The 17,512-nt window shown below is 46.0% G+C and overlaps 1 protein-coding gene across 1 annotated transcript in view; it reads right to left on the minus strand.

The window, feature by feature from the left end:
- LOC136995362 (neuronal acetylcholine receptor subunit alpha-7-like) overlaps nt 1-17,512 on the minus strand; it is a 64,843-nt gene that overhangs the window by 16,044 nt on the left and 31,287 nt on the right. The window contains exons 5-9 of the mRNA XM_067315985.1: nt 8,845-8,889; nt 7,742-7,848; nt 5,031-5,113; nt 2,772-2,939; nt 254-433 (exon numbers count right to left, since the gene is read on the minus strand). Of these exons, the coding sequence (XP_067172086.1) occupies nt 254-433; nt 2,772-2,939; nt 5,031-5,113; nt 7,742-7,848; nt 8,845-8,889 (583 nt within the window). The remainder of the gene's footprint in view (nt 1-253; nt 434-2,771; nt 2,940-5,030; nt 5,114-7,741; nt 7,849-8,844; nt 8,890-17,512) is intronic.

The following is a 17,512-nucleotide window of genomic DNA, read 5'->3' on the forward strand; positions in this document are numbered from 1 at the left end:
GGAGAGAGTATTATCGTTGCTGCCTGTGCCAGTGAAAAGTTTTGCCTCATCCCAGGATAAAATCAAAAGGATGATGTCAGTAGAAGTACGTAGCACAGTATGTGTGAATGTCTTACAGAAAGCTGTTACCCTGGTTTCTCCAACCAAACAAGTGCTTCAGTTGCTCCTCCAGGGAAATCTTTTTTATCAAGCACCATTTATTTCCCATTTTATGGAGAAGACTTAGAAAGGAAATGAATTTTTTAGCACTTACCTAAAGAAATCTTCTCTCCTGAATCAGCTGGCAAGAGGAAAACAAGCAATGCCAAGGCAGATATCAGAACGCATGGAATCAGCAGGTTCAAGCCATAGTAGAGTGTGCGTCGGCGCATGGTGACTGGATATGGTTCTTTACAGCATTCATAATACATCTCGTTCCTCTTTCCTGGGACACCTGTAGAGAGGGGAGATCAGAGCAGTGGGGAGAGGTATCCCTGGAAAGGGGCCAAGCACATGATGGTTTATGGCACCTCTAATCACGTGGTCTCTCACCGGAGCTGAAGGACTTTCAGGGACCACGTGGTCTATCCCTGACCACGAACAGATCCAGCCCTGCAGAGGATGTTCCTGGCACAGGCAGCAACAGCCACCTTGGTGCTTCAGTATTTTTCGCTTTAAGTCTTAAGCCAGCAATGGGGTGAGAAAAAGGAGACAAACTGAGCCCTGTCTTGACCACTGAACCAGTTGTTCCCTCACAGAGGATCTAGTGTAGGGGTGTGAGCACGCTACAACTACCTCCAGACAGTCTAGGTTCAGACCTGAGCGGGCATCTCGTCTGACTCCTGAGGTTCAGTCTGAGGGAAATGGAAGGGATTTCTCCCCACCCCAACCTCTGTGGGGTCTCTTACTGCTCAATACTTCCAAATATCAGACCCAGGAGTGCTTTGAAATGTCTTGTGGCAACTGAGAAGGGAGAAGAGAAACCCCTAAGGCTGTCACCAGGCAAAAGTCATTTTCTAACACTATGGCCACAAGGATGAAAACATGGTGAACAGATTAAGGGGCAGAAGGGACAAAGTATGTCTTTTTTCCTCAGCTCAAAGTTGTTTGAAAGCTGAAATACATCACTACAGGGTTAAACCAGCTGTTGTAACTCTTAGTATGTCAGTGTCTTCAGCAACCTCTGAGGCAGCTGTGCAAGATTCCTGCTGTTCCTAATCCTGCTTCTGCATTTTCTGAGTTTTTTTTTCATGCCTTTTGAGTACTCAGAACCTGGCTTAGCCACAGAGACTCATCTGGGCCAAATAAACACGGTTCTGACCATCCCAGTCCCAACAAGGAAAGATTTGCAAACAGTGGCCAAAGGATAATGCAGCAAAACATACCTTCTGCCTCCCTGCAGAAAGCAAATGGTGACAAAGGGAGGATGTCATATTCACTAGCCCATGCAGCAGATTTTCTGCAGGACAGGTGCCGCTAGTGGTTATTTTTCTGTCATTCTCTTATATAGTACTTGCTTTGTTTCATCAGGAAAAACAAATATGATATGACTTCCGTTTTCAAAAGGGGTGTCGAGTTAAGCTTAAAGTCTGTCACCTCTGAGGGTTAAGAAACATAGCTGTCCAGCACAGCTGTACTGTGGATTGGCCAAAGTGACCAGGTTGCAGAAGACCCTGCTTGGCAGGGACATCTAAGACTCTGCTTGGCAGGGACAGCAGCAGCACAGGAAATGTCAGGGGAAGTTGGAAGAGCTCAGCATCTTGTACCTTTCCTGCCACCATTGCTTACCTCCTTTTTGTTTCTGCCCACATGACAGAAGATGCTATGGCGTGTTTGTTCTGGCAGGAGCGTGGCAAAAGCTCCATAAAGGATATGGCCGTGGCTGGCTTATGGTGTTAACTATCACTGTAGTTGTATGGGCTAGTTAAGGGTCAGCTCTGTCCGTGCCTTATCTGGGAGGAAGACAGATAAATCAAAAGCCAGTCTCTTCATCAGATACACAAAGCTACCGGACAGAAATAGCCACTATAAAGGAGTATGTGAAAGCCAGGACTGCTCTGAAATGGACTGATTTTAGGAGGTCTCCTTGACTACGCGTTTGGACTAGCAGATGAAAGATCCTGTCTCTGAGTTCTCTGTAGGGTGGTCTAAGCTCTGTTGATTTCCATAGCATTGCTTCTGATTTAGACTTACGTCAGTGAGTTCATAATAAGGCACTAGGAGCTAGCTCTGAATAACTAATTCTGGGCATAGGATCCTCTTTTTAAAAACACAGGTGTCTTCTGAAGCACAGAAGAGAACAGAGATATCTTGAGCTGCAGTTATTTGCAGGAACTGATAGACACTTTGATCATTTTCTGGGCGAGAGGAATTCATTTCTGTAAAAGCTCATTCCAATTTCGCTGAAATAGTGTTTTTAAACCCAACCAGTTTTTGGCTGATGTGCTAGAATAGATGTGACATTATGCTCAGTGTGTCTGTATGAGACACAGATCCAAATTTAGTACTGACAAACTGCTCAAACACATCAGGACCAACAGATTCCATTTACGTACAGGTTCCCCTGAGCTTCATGCTGCTGCTGCAGAACACAGTGTTTTCAGACACATTTGAATGAATGTGTTTGAAAAATTCTCTCTGATCAGTGTTTTTTTTTTTTTTTTTTTGCTGACTTTTACATAAGAGCGTTTAACACCTGTATTTCAAACTTCCCAATTGGATTGCTCATTTCTCTGTACTTGGGTTTTGCCTTTGAAAATTAGACTATGGAAGATTTTAGCCCGTCAATTTACCCACTAAATCCCATTCTCCATTTGAAATGTAGTTAGAAATATCAGCCTCAAGCATCTGCAGATCAAGTAACCAGCCACTGTGGGTCCAGGAGCCAAACTTCAAATCACACCTCTGCACATCAAAAGGGAACCAGCGGACGTCAATGTAACACGTGCTCTTCAAAATGCCTGTAGATAGAAATACGTGGAATCAAATGTGTGCAGGGTGCAGCCCATCAAATGGGGAGGACAGGGTAGGGGTACAGAGTACATGGGTGTCCAGGTGGTGCTGCTGGGTGTACCTGGACAGGCTTTCTAAAGGGGTTCCTCCTTAAGGCTTGCTCAATTTCTGACACGCACAAAAGCCCTGAATTAGACCTACAATCCCTTTGAACATATGTTTTTATGCTAAACCTTGCTCACTGGCGGCCTTTATCTTCTACACGCTAATCTGGGCCTTTGTTTTAACTCTGGATGTGTCTGGTTCACTCGTGAGCCTGCTGCTCCGCAGCCTTCACCTCACCTCACATGCTCACCATGCCTTGCCAAGCTCAGAGAAGAGGCAGTTCTGCTTCATCAGAAAATTATCTCAAATGCCGAGCTGACCCTACCTGTTTGGAATAACTGTTTCTGCCTGCTCCCTAAAACACCAACTAATGTGAATCCCACTTTTAAGTCATATAACTGAACAGAGTTTCGTGCTCCTCAGTAAGTGCTCAAGCTGTGCCTTTTGAAAATTAAATCTCCAAAGCAGAGGTCCTTTGTTATTGTCTCCGTCTACTGTTGCAAAGGCTGAGGATGTCGTTCATGATCACTTCCCTGCACAAACAGTGCTGTTCTGGGGTGGCTGGATTCCTTTGGTTTATTCCTTTATGCTCAGGCGGGTTTCCCTCCTGCTGTCATGGCCCTTTTTGGACTGGCTACAGGGAGTCTTTTCTCCCATTTTCTCATGAATCTCGGCTCCGCTCCCTTCCTTAACAACAGACTGCTGTCCCATTCTTGTCCGTCATCTCCGCTTCTCCGCCTAGCCATATGTACTGGAGCTTGTTTCTCTAATGGACAGCAACAGTGAGTACAGCCTCCTCTTGGAGTCAAGGGAAATAAAACTTTCATGAAGCTTTGGGAACACTCTTTTCCCTTCTGCAGTATTTTCCCATGTCTCAGTTAATCTAGCTGCTTCTGCGAGCTCTTGGTGCTGTTAAGTAGGCTGATGATGAACATTTTCCTTCAAAAATGGATTGGACAAATTATTTTACCAGCAGTTAAATTCTTGTAAGTAAAGATTTCCTGTGCTTTGCATAACAGATTTCCTTTACTGCTTATTCCTTAGCTTCTCTTTCCTTGGGGTCTTAAGTAAGCAGTTCTCCACCATGGAGTTTGCAGCTCACTCTGGATGCAGTCTGCATACGTGGTACCGCTTCTCCTACTCCATCGACAGAAAAGAGACTAGCAGGGCACCAGATCTGCCTAATACAGGCACCACCTGCATGATCTACCTAAACAGACCCTGTGGGGATGGAAAAGGCTCTGCCCTGGTGAATGCCAACTTTTTGATGTTGTCTTTTGCTCCCTGGAGAACAGCCTTACCCGCAGATCTGTCCCAGAGAAACCACATGAGTGCTTTAAGTCATCTCAGGGATAGGGATCACCAATGAACCTGTGGATATGCTTGGAGTCGGTCTGCCAACAGCTACCTCAAAAAGCTTGGGTGTTTCTTGTCCACCACAGCAAGCAACTGTGGGAATAGCCTGGGTGTTTGCTGGTAGGTCACACCTGCCAGGACCCTGCGAGCACTGGAGTCAGCAATATGCCTGGAAAGCAGGCGAGGACCAGAGTCTGGCCAGCTCTGGACTGGGCTCAGCCTAAGACTGCAGTACACAGAGGGCTTTGGTGGGAGAGCAGTGCTGCTCCTGTGACTCATCCTGTAGTCACAGCTCTCTTCACTCGCAAGAAAGAGCTAACCGGGTTGCACGTAAAACCTCCCCCTGTGATAATGTGCCGTGAGGGTGCACACCACCTTGCTTTAGATGGTACCTCTGCTGGGCTCTGAATGTTGGAAGCAAACTGCTCAGGAAATACATTTATTCGTTTATGAAGTGGAAATCTGCCACTAATAATGGACCTAAATCACTTCAGCAGGTCTGTCCCATAATAGATGGCTTGCAGAATTTCTACCCACAGACTGCTTCCAAATGCTTGGATTTCATTCATAAAGGAAAACTGTTTGTAATTATTCAAAGATACACATTGATTTAAAGCAAACAAACGTGTTCTGCATACCTGGAGGAATATATTGACAGGATCCAGAGTAATTCACCAGCACATTTGTGTGAAATGTTGCATCAAATCTTTCATCAGCGCTGCAACACAATGAGAACAAAACAAAACCAAGAGAGAGCCAACAGACGTATGACTTTGGATGTAGTAGCTCTCAACAGAACAATACTCTTTTGTCAGAATTTAATGTACAGGATGTCTGAATTAAGGGCTGTCTTACGCCTAGGCAAAGGGCCCACCCCCATCAGTAGCTCACCTTCTCATAGACGTTGTTGGCCTGTGCCTGGGTACACTGGATGCTTGCCCTAACGTCCTTGAGGAAGGGAGAGGCAGAGCTGGTGATGTCTCAGGGCAAAGGCAGAAGGGAAGGGAGCGGGGGTAGTGTCCCGCCAGGAGTCTCCAAAGACCAGACAGTCGGGAGGACGAATCTTTTCTGGGACTTCTGTCAGAATCGGGCAGCTCACAGTGTAAATTAAGCTATTTGTTACCCAGGTCTGCGGGAACAGTCCTGCAGTCTTTCAGGATGCGTGGGGCCAGCACTTTGCTTCACGCAATGGATGAAAGCACTGGCAAGAAGCTGTTTTGGATCTGGGGCTTATATGGGGAGACTGACTGAGACTGTAAGAGCAGAAACCAGGTGAAAGGGACCAAGAAAAAACATTTCTTTAGATTCCAGCAATTCTGAGGTAAAGAAGCCATCTTCAAGGGAGCAAGCGTGGGGGCTCGCTCCAGAGGGTCTCTTGGGAAGAGGTTAAATGCAGAGCATTCCTATAGCCTGTAAAAAGGCTTTACACAGTAGCCCCTTGCTTATCACGGCTATATGCAGGTCGGTCATGTTTGAGCATGACTCCAACGTTTTACTGGGCACATCCTGTGTCACAGCCAGACATGAGTCCATCACGTGGCTGGGCATAGATGTAGCCCACTCCTGGGGCTCCCAGGAGATGTCACACAGCAGCGTGGAAAATTTGGACCCTTTGTTCCCCCTGTGACCTGCTCTTTATTCATGTCCAAGGAGTCCTTGCACATGACAGTAATGGGGGCAGGCTGAAAGTGAGGCAAACTGTGCTGGTGAGCGGAAAATGGCCTGCTGGTGTAGACGCTCCTGGCCTAAAGAGAAAAAGAAGTGTAGGAGAAGGAAACTATACTCAGGGCACAGTGCTAAGCTACTCTAATGTAAAAGAGTGAAGCACAATGACAGTTCTGTCAGGAGCTTTCTGTGGGCTTGAAAAACAAAATCGAATCACAAAAATATGGGGAAAAGAGCACATGACTCAAGATGAGCATAAAAGAAACAGCACAAACAAATGGGCATAAAATTGAAAAAGCTGAGGTGATAACTAGCTAGAGACATAAAAGGCGGCAAGACACAATGGCATGAGTGCAAGTCAGAACAGGGGATGAACAGGTTAAAGAAGTGTGCATACAACAGACTCCCATTGCCACAGCTGATGAAATTTACTCTGGAGTAGTGAAGGAACTGGCCAAAATACTCCCTGAAGCATTAACAATTATCTGTGAGAGCTCATGGAAAATAAGAAAGGGCGTAGTGAACTTGAGATGATCAAAGAATATTCAGATGATCTTTTTTAAAGGGTGAAGTTATAGACACATCAGCCTAACTTCAAAGATAACAAGGTGATAACAGCTGGCATGGATTTGTCAAGGGCCAGTTGCATCAAATCAGACTAATTTTCTTCTTTGTCAGGACTGACTTACTGATTAAGAGGAGGCAGGAGATATGTCTGGACTTCAGAAAGCCTTTGCCACATAATGTTCTTATAAACAAACTAAAGAAATAGGGAACAGATTAAATGCCTGCTGGTTAGAGACTGAATCTCGCTGAGTTGTTATCATGGGCTCATAGCTGAACGGTGAGCAGTAAAGCTGACGTAAAGAATAACCGTTATACAATTTCCAGGTGACTGCAAGTTTCCTTCAGACACCTTGGAGTGAGGGCTTGGAACAGAAAATGGACCTTGGCAAACTGGAGAGACCAACAGAATGAAATTCAATCCGGATGACTGTGAAGTATTCCCCTTAAAACTGTCAGAGACAGACAGACATAGGAAAACCTGGTAAGGCAGCAAGTCTGAAGGACAAGGTCTGGAGTTTATGATGGATCAAAAAATAAGCCCAGAAATTAGATGTTAGTGAGCATACAAGCAGAAAACCCTCCTTCAGGAACATGTTAAAGGAAACGTGTGGGCAGGTGTGGAGATTAGTATATCACTCCATTGCACACTGCAGAAGTCTCGGCTAGAGTGCTGAATCCAATCTTGGCGAAAAAACAAATTGGACTGTTTAGAGGAGAACAGCGGTAATGGAAAGAGATTTAGAAAATGTGGATGATGAGGGAAGCACAAAGAAACTGGCCTTGTTTAGTCCAGGCAGGAAGACTAAGGCAGAAACATGATAATAATTTTCCAGGAGAGACACAGTAATTACAGGAAGAATATGGGTTCGTTGTTCTCTGTATCCACTGTGAAAATGGAAGGAAGACATCCACAAAACTATAGCAAAGGAGATTTAGTTTGGGTATTAGAAAAAAACTATTATCTGGCACTTGTTTTCTTTTATTTTAATTGCTTCAAGAGAAGGAGGCAAAATCCCCAGGTAGGAAAAGCCCGAGTATTAGTGGAGCGTGGCTGATTTCCAGCATCTAGCGCTGTAGTTCCATGTCTCTGTAGGCTGTCACATATCCTGCTTATCTGTTATACAGAAGAATATCTGGCACCCAAATCTGATCAGCTGGAAATCGCAAGTTCTGCACCCCTGGGTATTCATACTGATCCCAAGACAGGTAAACATCAACCCAGTACTGTTGGAAAATACATATATGAGATATATGAGCTGGGAAAAATCTTCTAACCTATTTTTTAATATTAGGGGAACAGAATGGCTGTTACCAATAGTAATGCAGTAATGTGATAATAGTTACATAGCTTATAGTGATAGGCTTTAACAATTAAAGAAGGCTGGCCTGTATCCTGAAGAATTTACAAAGTGATGACTGGATGTTGTGTGCCATTATATTGTAATTTACTGTCTAACCCCACCACCGTAAGACCTGAATACAGATATTTCAAACCTTTTCTTGATGGATTGACAGAAACTCTGGTAGTAGGCTGGTGAACCAACCTGGTCTGAAATAACTTGGGTATCATTAGTGGTATGTGGACCACTGTCTGGCAATCTCTGATGGAAATAATTCAATTTGTTACAAAGATTTGGAACGGGGGGTTAATAACCACCTCGCTATGACAGGCAAGCAAGTGGACTTTGTATCTCAAGGGCTTGCTTCTGATCCCCCTTCCCCCCTACACCAACACACACACTTAGTTCAAGAAAGGTACAGGTACAAGTTTTGTGCTGAACCTTGTGACTTGCAGCAAACCTCTGTGGCAGGGCTACCAGGGAAACAGTCACTGGTGCTATAACCATAGCCAGCCTCTCCTAGGGACAGGACACCCAGAGTCCTATAGTCCTGCAGGATTGTCTGAATTCTGGATTTTTGCAGTAGGAAAGCTCATTTCTGTTGCAAATCCCAGCAGATCGCTGAGGAAGAAGCAGCCCATTCTGCTGTGCCCATTAACATGATGCAATGTTTGGCTGCTAATGTCATAGCAGAATTAGCTCAGTCATTCAAGTCTCCCACAAGCTTTTTGCTCCTGAGTTACGTCTTTACAGAGCATAAGTCGCTCAGGAGATCAGTTCATGCCCCCACAAGAGTAGACCATACTTGTAACCACACAGGGCCAGCGGCAGACTTACTGTTAAGGAGGTTTTTTGCTCTTTATTGACACGGGTTACTCACCATCTGCAGCCAAGCATTTGTGATCAACACCTGATTCTTCTCATCCTTTAAACAAAAGGGAGAAGGGGAGAGAAGAGAAAAAGAGATGAGCCTCAAAATACAGTTTAATCACAGGTGGACGCATCACAGCTCTGTTCCCTTCAAAACCCTGATTCTTGGAGAAAATGCATGCAAACTCTATTGAGTAGACTGTGAGGTCAGCGCAAAATCACTGAATTGTGCCACATGACCCAGACAATTATTGCTCTCTTTGATCCTTAAATCCTACAAACCTCCTGCATTTGTTGTAACTGAGCAACATCAGAAGTGAAAATAATAGATAATGGCTGTTATTTTGCTGGAGACTCCTGCACAAGATTTTCTTTTTCATTAGATGGGCAAAACAAGATGATTTCCAGTACTATGCAGCATACAGTAATAGGAGAGCGTTTCCACTGTTTTGGCTGCAAAACAATAATGAAAGGATGCTGAAGGTGCTGTTCCTTTAGAGTCTCGGCATTATGTAACTTAGCTCATGCTGAAAAGGAAAGGCTGGTCTTGGGCAAAAGCTAGTATATGGCAGCAGACTGCAAACACTGTCTGATGGGAGCTCATGTAGACGCCTTGGCTCTGTACAGAGCAGGAGCTTTGAAGGTTCAGACACCAGCATGTGGAGGCTGCAGTGAAGTGGCTCTGACTGGTGCCAGAAATGAAGAAGCCCTCACCTCGTCGGTCTCAGAGCAGTTTGGGGGAAGATGCGGGGATGGCTGTGGGGCCTGGCTGTGTTGCCGTCAGCCTGCAGGTGGAGAGTGACCACAGCAGCAGAGACGGAAACAGCAGCCTTGCCCAGCTACTGTGGTGGGACAATGTGATTAATGTGGTGAGATCCACTTCCCTCTCCAGAGAGAAATGCAGTCTGGGCAGAAGTGGATCCTCATGCTTGGGCCTGATGCCGCAGCTAGGGGCAGGCCTGGTCAATGCAGCCACACTCTGGGAAAACCGGATTCTTGGCTAAAAGGCCCAAAAAGAGGCAGTTTCCACCTCTACCTCAGCTCAGCTCTCTTGGGCACTTGCTGGAAGGCACCGCTAAGGCAGGAAATCACTTGTCCACAGCAAAGGCATATACCTTCTACCTGCGGTCCTCAGACCACTACCCCATTGCACGCTGGCTTGACTCCCCTTCCTACCGATACGTTGGAATAAACTACCTTCTTGCCCCCTGAAACCTACTATTTTTTAATTAGAGACAATCTTTATGTTCCATTGTTTTCTTCCCATTCTCCTGCAGCCAAAGAGAAGCATCAAACACAGAGCTCATGCAGAGAACAGAGGGGTTAGTTTCATTACAGGGAAGATGCAGAGATCACTGAAGCAGAGAGTTATGTTTTAGCACCAGACAAAGCTGCTGTGAAACTCTGTGGCAAACACTGTGAGCTGCAGCAATCAAACCTCAGGCTCCAATGCAAAAATATATCAGTGCACGCAAGTGGAGTCACCAATCGGATGCAGTAGCTAGCACTCATAACAGGAGTACAGGAAGAACTGTCAGGCAGAGAGCTTCACCGAGACATGAATGGCCTATAGAATTTCTTAGGAAGATCTCTTCTGACTTCCTTGGGTCCAGGCTTTCACCTGATGAAGTTACTTTCCAGAGGTATATGGTGATCGTCCTGTCATGCTGGTTCCTAGCTGCCCTAGTCCTCTGAGTCTGTATGTGTTTGCTCTTAGGAACATCTGGTCCTCTGCAGTGTCTGAGGTGGCAGACACTGCATTGAAGACTGGCAGGTATTTAAACTCTACAGAGCACCCTGGGCATGTAAGCGCTCTGCGGTCATATTCAGAGGCATCTGTCAAGTCCTGCAGGTAGGTAGGGCTATCAAAGTCTCAGTCAACTGCCAGACTAGCTCTTGATCAGTTGTATCTCCAGCAAGCTCTGTTTGCTGCTACTGGGTGCTTAGAGCACCCACTTGAGCTTGGACACCAGCCTGCCTGTTGTATCTGTGGGCTCCATTCCTGTTGGCCCCAGCTCAAGGCATGCCTCCATTTTTGGCGGGATCTTCCTAGAGCTGGCTGACATTTCCTTGACCCAGTAGGTGACTGGATCTGAGAGTCTAGAGACAGTCAAAGAGCTCCAGAGGCTCTTTCTGATACTCTGGAGCTTGCAGAGGCTGACTGAGCTTACTGGAGACATGTAAAAAATAAGTGTACATGTGGTTGCCAGAGTCCTGTATGCAAAGCTGTATGTTACACCACCATCTGTCCTGCTCCCCTAGAGTCCATGCCACCTGTACTCTTCATTAGTGCTCAACATCCAAAAAGCCTAGCCTCCACAAGCACAAGATAAACTACATCCCTGAAGTAGTCTGGGCTTTTGGATTGGTCTGACCTTTAATTATATTACTTTTTGCAGTATTTGCTGGTTAACAGAAGGAGTGAAGCCAGAACTGCTTTATTCATTTTGGAAAAATTGTCGGTCTAGCCACCTCAAGCTGCATTCATGGTCTCCCCTCTCTCTCCCCCTCCAGCGCTACCCCCACAGCAGATAGGCAAAGCAGCTACCCATTAATCACCAGGGAAGATGTGAGCTGCTCAAAAGCAGACTGCCTTATTTCTCACTCAGCTCCTTCACTGGATGAGTGTTTTCTTTTGTGAGGCCTGTGGGTTTACTTCTTGTGCATGCCATGCAGAAACCACTGCATGACTGCAGACTCCAAGGCTAATGGATGAAGCAGAGCTGTCTGGGGAAGCCTCTTAATTACCAGTTCCTTGACAAGGAGGACACTGGATCATTGGTACTGCTGAACGAGCATGAAGCTTGTCTGTGGCATGCTCCCTCCCAGGTAGCTCCCTGGCTTGCTGGAGCCGCAGGTGACCCAAAAGAGGAGCTGTGACACTTAGGTCTTTCCTCTCTCTGAGGTCTGCAAAAGGAAGGGTTCTCCCCAGCTTCACTGCACCTCATGGGGAAGGGGAGGAGGGGACCTTTCCCTTTTCTTTGGCTACCTGAGAGTCTCTGGGGGATCCATTAAAGTGCAATGTACACCTGGAAGGCTCACGGCTTTCCTGCATGTGGAGAGGCCTCTGGTCAGCAGCCTTTTACTCATGGCTCTGTTTTCCAAGGAAAACCCCTTTTTTACCCCACATAAGCATTTTATACTTGACAGATTCCATGCCTGCAAATAAAAACACCTAAGACTGTCTTCTGTAGTTCACAAAACAGTCTATTGCCCTAAACTGCTCACCCATTATACTTCTAGGAGCTCCTTGCTCAAACTCAGAAACTAATGACCCTGATAATCAGCTTTCACTGCAAACAATTCATCAGTCACTACAGAGCATATGGATATTTCAGGTAGCTTAAACACATTGTCTTTGGTACTATTTGGCTCCTTGTCACAGCACTATTGTGCTCAGACCCACCATGTTTGTCCTGCTTCTTAGGTACGTTTTGCAGTCGAAGGTGAACTTTTCTATTAGGGTTGCCACAGGTTTATCTGCAGTGTAGCCATGCCCTACGTGGTCTTTCTGCCTTCCTTTTAATAACAGCAGTCAGCAAGAACACGAAGTCTAAGCAGGGCTTTGGGCTTCTTACATCTTCTCAGCCTTGCGGGGAAAGAAATGTCACTTCAGGCTGCTTTCATGGCTATCCAGAGTCTATTCTCATTCCTGCCTGCAGGCTGCTGAGCTTTCAAAGGGAGTTGGCTTTACGGACAGCAAGGCCCAGAAAATGTTATTTCTATATTCAGCACCAATCAACACACAGATGACAGCACAGATGCAGCCTGCTGGGTCCTTCCTATTGGTGGTGAAGGTGAAACAGAAAGTTTTCCCGTGAAGGATTTGAGTTTGCCCGGAGTGCCTGATTTGCAGGAAGAGCAAAGCACACTTTATACTGTACTCTCCCAAGTCTGTGGTCTGCGCTAAAGACCTTTAGCATAGCTAAAGATAGTAAATATGAGATTCACAGAGAAGGAAATCCGTTGCCTTCTAGTGCAAGGGCCTTCTAAGGGCTCATGTGCTTATGGAGCTTCTCATTTCTGGAGGTTTGGTGATTTACTGAGCCATGTAGCTTTGCATCCTGTAAAGAAATGGTTTGGTCTGGAAGGAAGGGGCTGGTTGCCTGTCCTTTTCAGAGCTGCAGAGGAATCACAGTTCTTGCTCTCTTTATCAGGAGCTGTGGGCCATCAGCATCTCTGAGACACCTGGGCATGATGTGGGCAGCTTAGTGGGCTGTATTTGTCTCTTACAGAAGTACTTCCAGACAACCCTGAGAGCAGATCTGCCTTACCCAGTCCCAAGAAGTCACTGGTTGCCTAGATAAAAGTACTGCTTTGCCTAGATAAAAGCTAATTTTCCAGCTTGGGAAGCACTGGAGGAGGTTCCCTCGTTGTGTGTCCTGGGTTCATATGGAGGGATTTAAGGTCAGTCATCAGGATACCTTTCTTCCCAGGAGAAAGCTTGAATAATCGCAGCACTGTGTGTTTTGTTACCAGTTCTCTGTCGCACTTTGCTTCAGGATGATCTTCCCTTGGCGTCGGGCAGGCCCTCTCCAACCCCTCCCCTCACTGCAGCATGCAGCCGTCCCCGCCAGGATCCCAGCTGAGGCTGGAGACTGGAGACAACAAGCTCCCCGGAGCCGCTTTCCCAGCACTCCCCTGGCAGTTCCCTCGGGCTGTAAATGTTCAGCCCAAACGAATCAGTTTGCTGCTGGTATTTACAAAAGCTGGAAAAGCTAGTGCTGTTGTCAGTAGCGAGTGCAACGGTTGTCCTCTAAATCCTTCCTTTCCTTATCTTGGTCACCTTCTCCCCTTTCTGTCTCCATCCTCACCCCAGTTAATCCTCTGCCCTGGACATCTACCTATTCCTACAGCCACCCTTGACCCATGGAGAGCAAGAAACTTACTCCGGCTTGTTCCAGCTGAGAAGCCAGTGCACATGCTGGAACATGTGAATATTTTTGTTTTGTTCTATTTTCCCTACTGTCAGTCCAAAGCTTACAGTGTGCGCAGGTCCACCTTCCTTTTGCACCAGGCTCTGCCAGTGGACTCTCCCCTTGCTTGCACCGCCATCCAGATAAAATATGACTGCCCTTGGCCACATAAATATCTGGGTCCATAATACACGGACAAAAAGAAACAAAGCCCTTGCTGGTTCAGTAGTCACATCATATGGTAACGTGTCATCGCGGTAACAAGGGACCTGTGAACAGGTGACTGACCGACATCATTAATCCTTGCCCTCTTGCAGAGCTATAGCCTTGGAAGCTGACTTAGTCACCGACTTATTGGAAGATATTCAGCTGAAAAGTCCCAGACTGGACAGATGACTATCATAGGTCACCAAAGGCCATCTGTGGTTACTCCGTTTTGCTTTTCTGTTTATTTGTTTTTTTACCCTACCAATGTGCCTGAACATATAGAAGGGATATCTCAAGGTTTCTGCTGTACAAGAGAGAGGTTGCATTGACCTGGAGGTTTTCTCTCGGGAAGATTTGCTGGCAGAGACACTAGTCTCTGCACTGGATTTTGCTCAAGGAAATCAAAAGCAATGGGTGAGGCTTTGAAATACTTGCAGAATCAGTCTGTGTCTGCATCATGCAGTCCTTTCCTTTGCTGAAGCACCCATCTGGCCACAGCCTGGAGCTGAGCAACTAAAACATTCCCCTGACCCAAAGGACTTAAATATTTAGGGACGACTCAGCTTTAATGCATCGTGTGGTTGAAGTTCCACAAAACCAGAGATCTTCAGAAAAACCTGGGTTGCCCTGGTAACAGTTAGTCAGCATGGCTGGACAGCCTTTATATTTCAGGGGTCTCATTAAATATGAATACTCTTATGTTTACGGCTTTGCTGCCTGAAAGAGTCTAAAAAGTTGGAATGCATGCTTCCATAGCAACATCAACTTTGAAGAGATACCTGATGTTAAAGCATTTCATCTCACTACCGTTAACAAAGCATCTTCAGGAGGAAAAAGGGAATCAGAGGGGATAGCCTTGAGAGCAGGCAAAGGGACTGGTAAAGATACAGACATAAAAAAGGATAAGCAAACATCCACTGATATCTGTGGAGTATTTCTGTACCCATCAGGACAGAGATGTGGAGGGGCTGGTTTGGTCAAGTTAAGGGGTCTAGTTAAGAGCTCATGGCTGAACACCAACTCCTTCCCACTTTTCGCATTTTGTTGCTTTGGGCTTTTTCTGCTATGAAGGGCTGTAGGCAATTTCTCATAAGTGCTTTTCACCTAAGGGTGATCCACATTCACACAGCACAACCTGCCTTTGGCCTCTGCACTGGGTCACAGCGCAGAGCCTGCCAAGCCTGCAGATTTTTGCCTCGTCTCCCTTATCTCCTGCTCTTCCCAGTCTTCACTGGTACTGTTGTGAAAAAGGCCACGTCACGCAGACTTGCTTCCTCCCTGCACACGTGACATGACCGTCAGCTACAGCACAGGGCTGCGGGTGCCCGTCTCAGGATCCTCAGGCTTTTTCCGGGGTGCAGCTGCTCAGCAGTGCCTGCAGATCAAGACTGATATGAAGTACATCACGTTACAGTCTCCAGCATTGGCTGTGAGTCTGTTGGGCCTCCAGCCCTTCATGAGAGACCCACAAATTCAGTGGATCCCTCCTCCCCAAACCAGTACAGGGTCCTGGGGAGAGCTGTGAAGCCACCAGATTGTTCAGCTGCTTCACGTAAGTTTCTTTAGGAAACCTCACAAGCTGGGGCAGAGGGCTCGCAAGGCTTTCCAGCCCAGTGCTGCTCTCTAATCGACTGCCTGGGTGAATTGGCGTGCACCCTTGGGGAAGGGGTGTTATGTCACAGTCCAAAATCACTCAGTCCTCTATTAAAGTCACAAGTCATCTGCACATAGCATGTAGGTGGTTTGCATATTCTCCAGGGTGAAGGTCTCATCCTGAAATAGCCATCCATGTGTTTTGAGCACAATTGGCAGGTGTTTCAACAAAGAAGACTAGACTCAAATCGTTATTCCAAGTTATTCATTATTCATTGCTTTGCTCAGCATTCAAAATCACAGGCAAAGCACCGGGAGGAAGGCAAAGAAAGGTCCTGAATAGGTCAGCCCTGAGTTCTTATCAAAGACAAACTCCTGGTCTACTTGCAATTGGTTTGCTTTTTCTTCTTGCATTTATGTACTGTTATGACAGCACAGCAAAGTAGTGTGATATAGGCCTGTCCCAAAACTCCAGTGAGCTTTTAAAGCCTGTGATCAGCCTGAACAGAGTTATTCATAGGCCTTTCTTTCTAAAAGAGCCAGTAGAAGTGACTTTTCCTTGTTCTCCTCAGCTTTCCAAGGTTCTTTAACACCGCGTTTGTTAGTCCTCCTCTCTTCACCGACACTGAGTCAGATTGGTATGTGCATATCACTTGCATTATTAACACCTCTCAAATTCCTTCAGGCATCCTGAGAACATCAGACAGCCAGGGATCACGGGATTAGGCTCACTTCTCATCAGCTTGGCTTTGCCAGGGCAAGGACCCTCAGCCACCCTAGAAGGTTTTTGGGGTGCTGGGGACAGAGAGCTTCACCAGAAGCAGCTTAAGGACATGCGCCTTGCTGCCCCGTGTGCATGCATGGCTGGGCACCTCCTTTCTTTGCCAAGGCAATGCTCTTGCTTGCCCCAATGCCGAGAGAAAACCCGTTGTGGAAGGAGGGAGGGAAGGCACGGCCACCTCCTGAATCCCTGCGCAATGCTCTGTTGGTACCACCGAGAAGATGTGGATCTATATACCACCACCAGGGCTGGTGCCACTGTGTGCTGTCAGGACCCCGTGACATTTCCCACTGTGAGGATGTCCTTCCCAATTTTTTGTGACTTTGCTAGACTCCAGTGCTTTGAGTCAGGATATTCTAGGCGACACAAACCATTCAGTGAATTCAGCAATGGAAAAATATATTTTCATATAAATTTAAAAATTCCAGTGACCTTTTCTTTGAGACATTGTAGCTATTAGGGGGTCTGAAATTTGATAACACTGACACTTGGAAGGCAGCCAAAATAATAATTCATGACTCAGTCAGCGCCAGCATTCCCATTTTTCAAGCTGCTTCCATGCTAATGAAGGGACCAATTGGTTTAAATTTTTTTTCCCAGAGTTCCAAATCGGTCACAGTAAGCGAACTTTATGAGAGGGAGAGAGAGTTTGGGATTTAACTTTGATGAATCTACTGGTCTGTCAACCTTTCTGTAATTTTTCTGCTTGAAATTTTAATAACTATTTCTAGTGATCACTAATTACTGATTTTCAGAATATGTAATGATATTCAGCCTGATTCCCATCTCAGTTCCCATCTCGGTTTGCATCAGTTTCATTGCTCTGGTCTCAGCGAATTTGCTCTTGCTTTATAGCAGGATAAGACCGCAATGCCTGGTGGAGAAAAGCTTTCTGGAAAGAGAAATGTGTTTTGGTAGAGGCGGTTCCATACCAGGAGGAACAGAGCAAACATACCTTCCAAGGCTATTCAGTAAACCCACAAATAAATGCAGGGGCATCCACGGAGGGTGGGGGTGGGATGAAAGATACTTTTAATCCAGAAGGGCTGAAAGAGTCGTTTTATCTCCCTGTCACTCATCAATACTTTAAAAATACATAAAATATAGAATAACTATAAGAATAATCCTCGCATTATTATGTCTCTTTCACATGCTTTGTGTATTTCAATCTTAAGTAGTCA

Source organism: Apteryx mantelli, chromosome Z (genome assembly GCF_036417845.1).
Source record: "Apteryx mantelli isolate bAptMan1 chromosome Z, bAptMan1.hap1, whole genome shotgun sequence".
Taxonomy (NCBI): Eukaryota; Metazoa; Chordata; class Aves; order Apterygiformes; family Apterygidae; genus Apteryx; species Apteryx mantelli.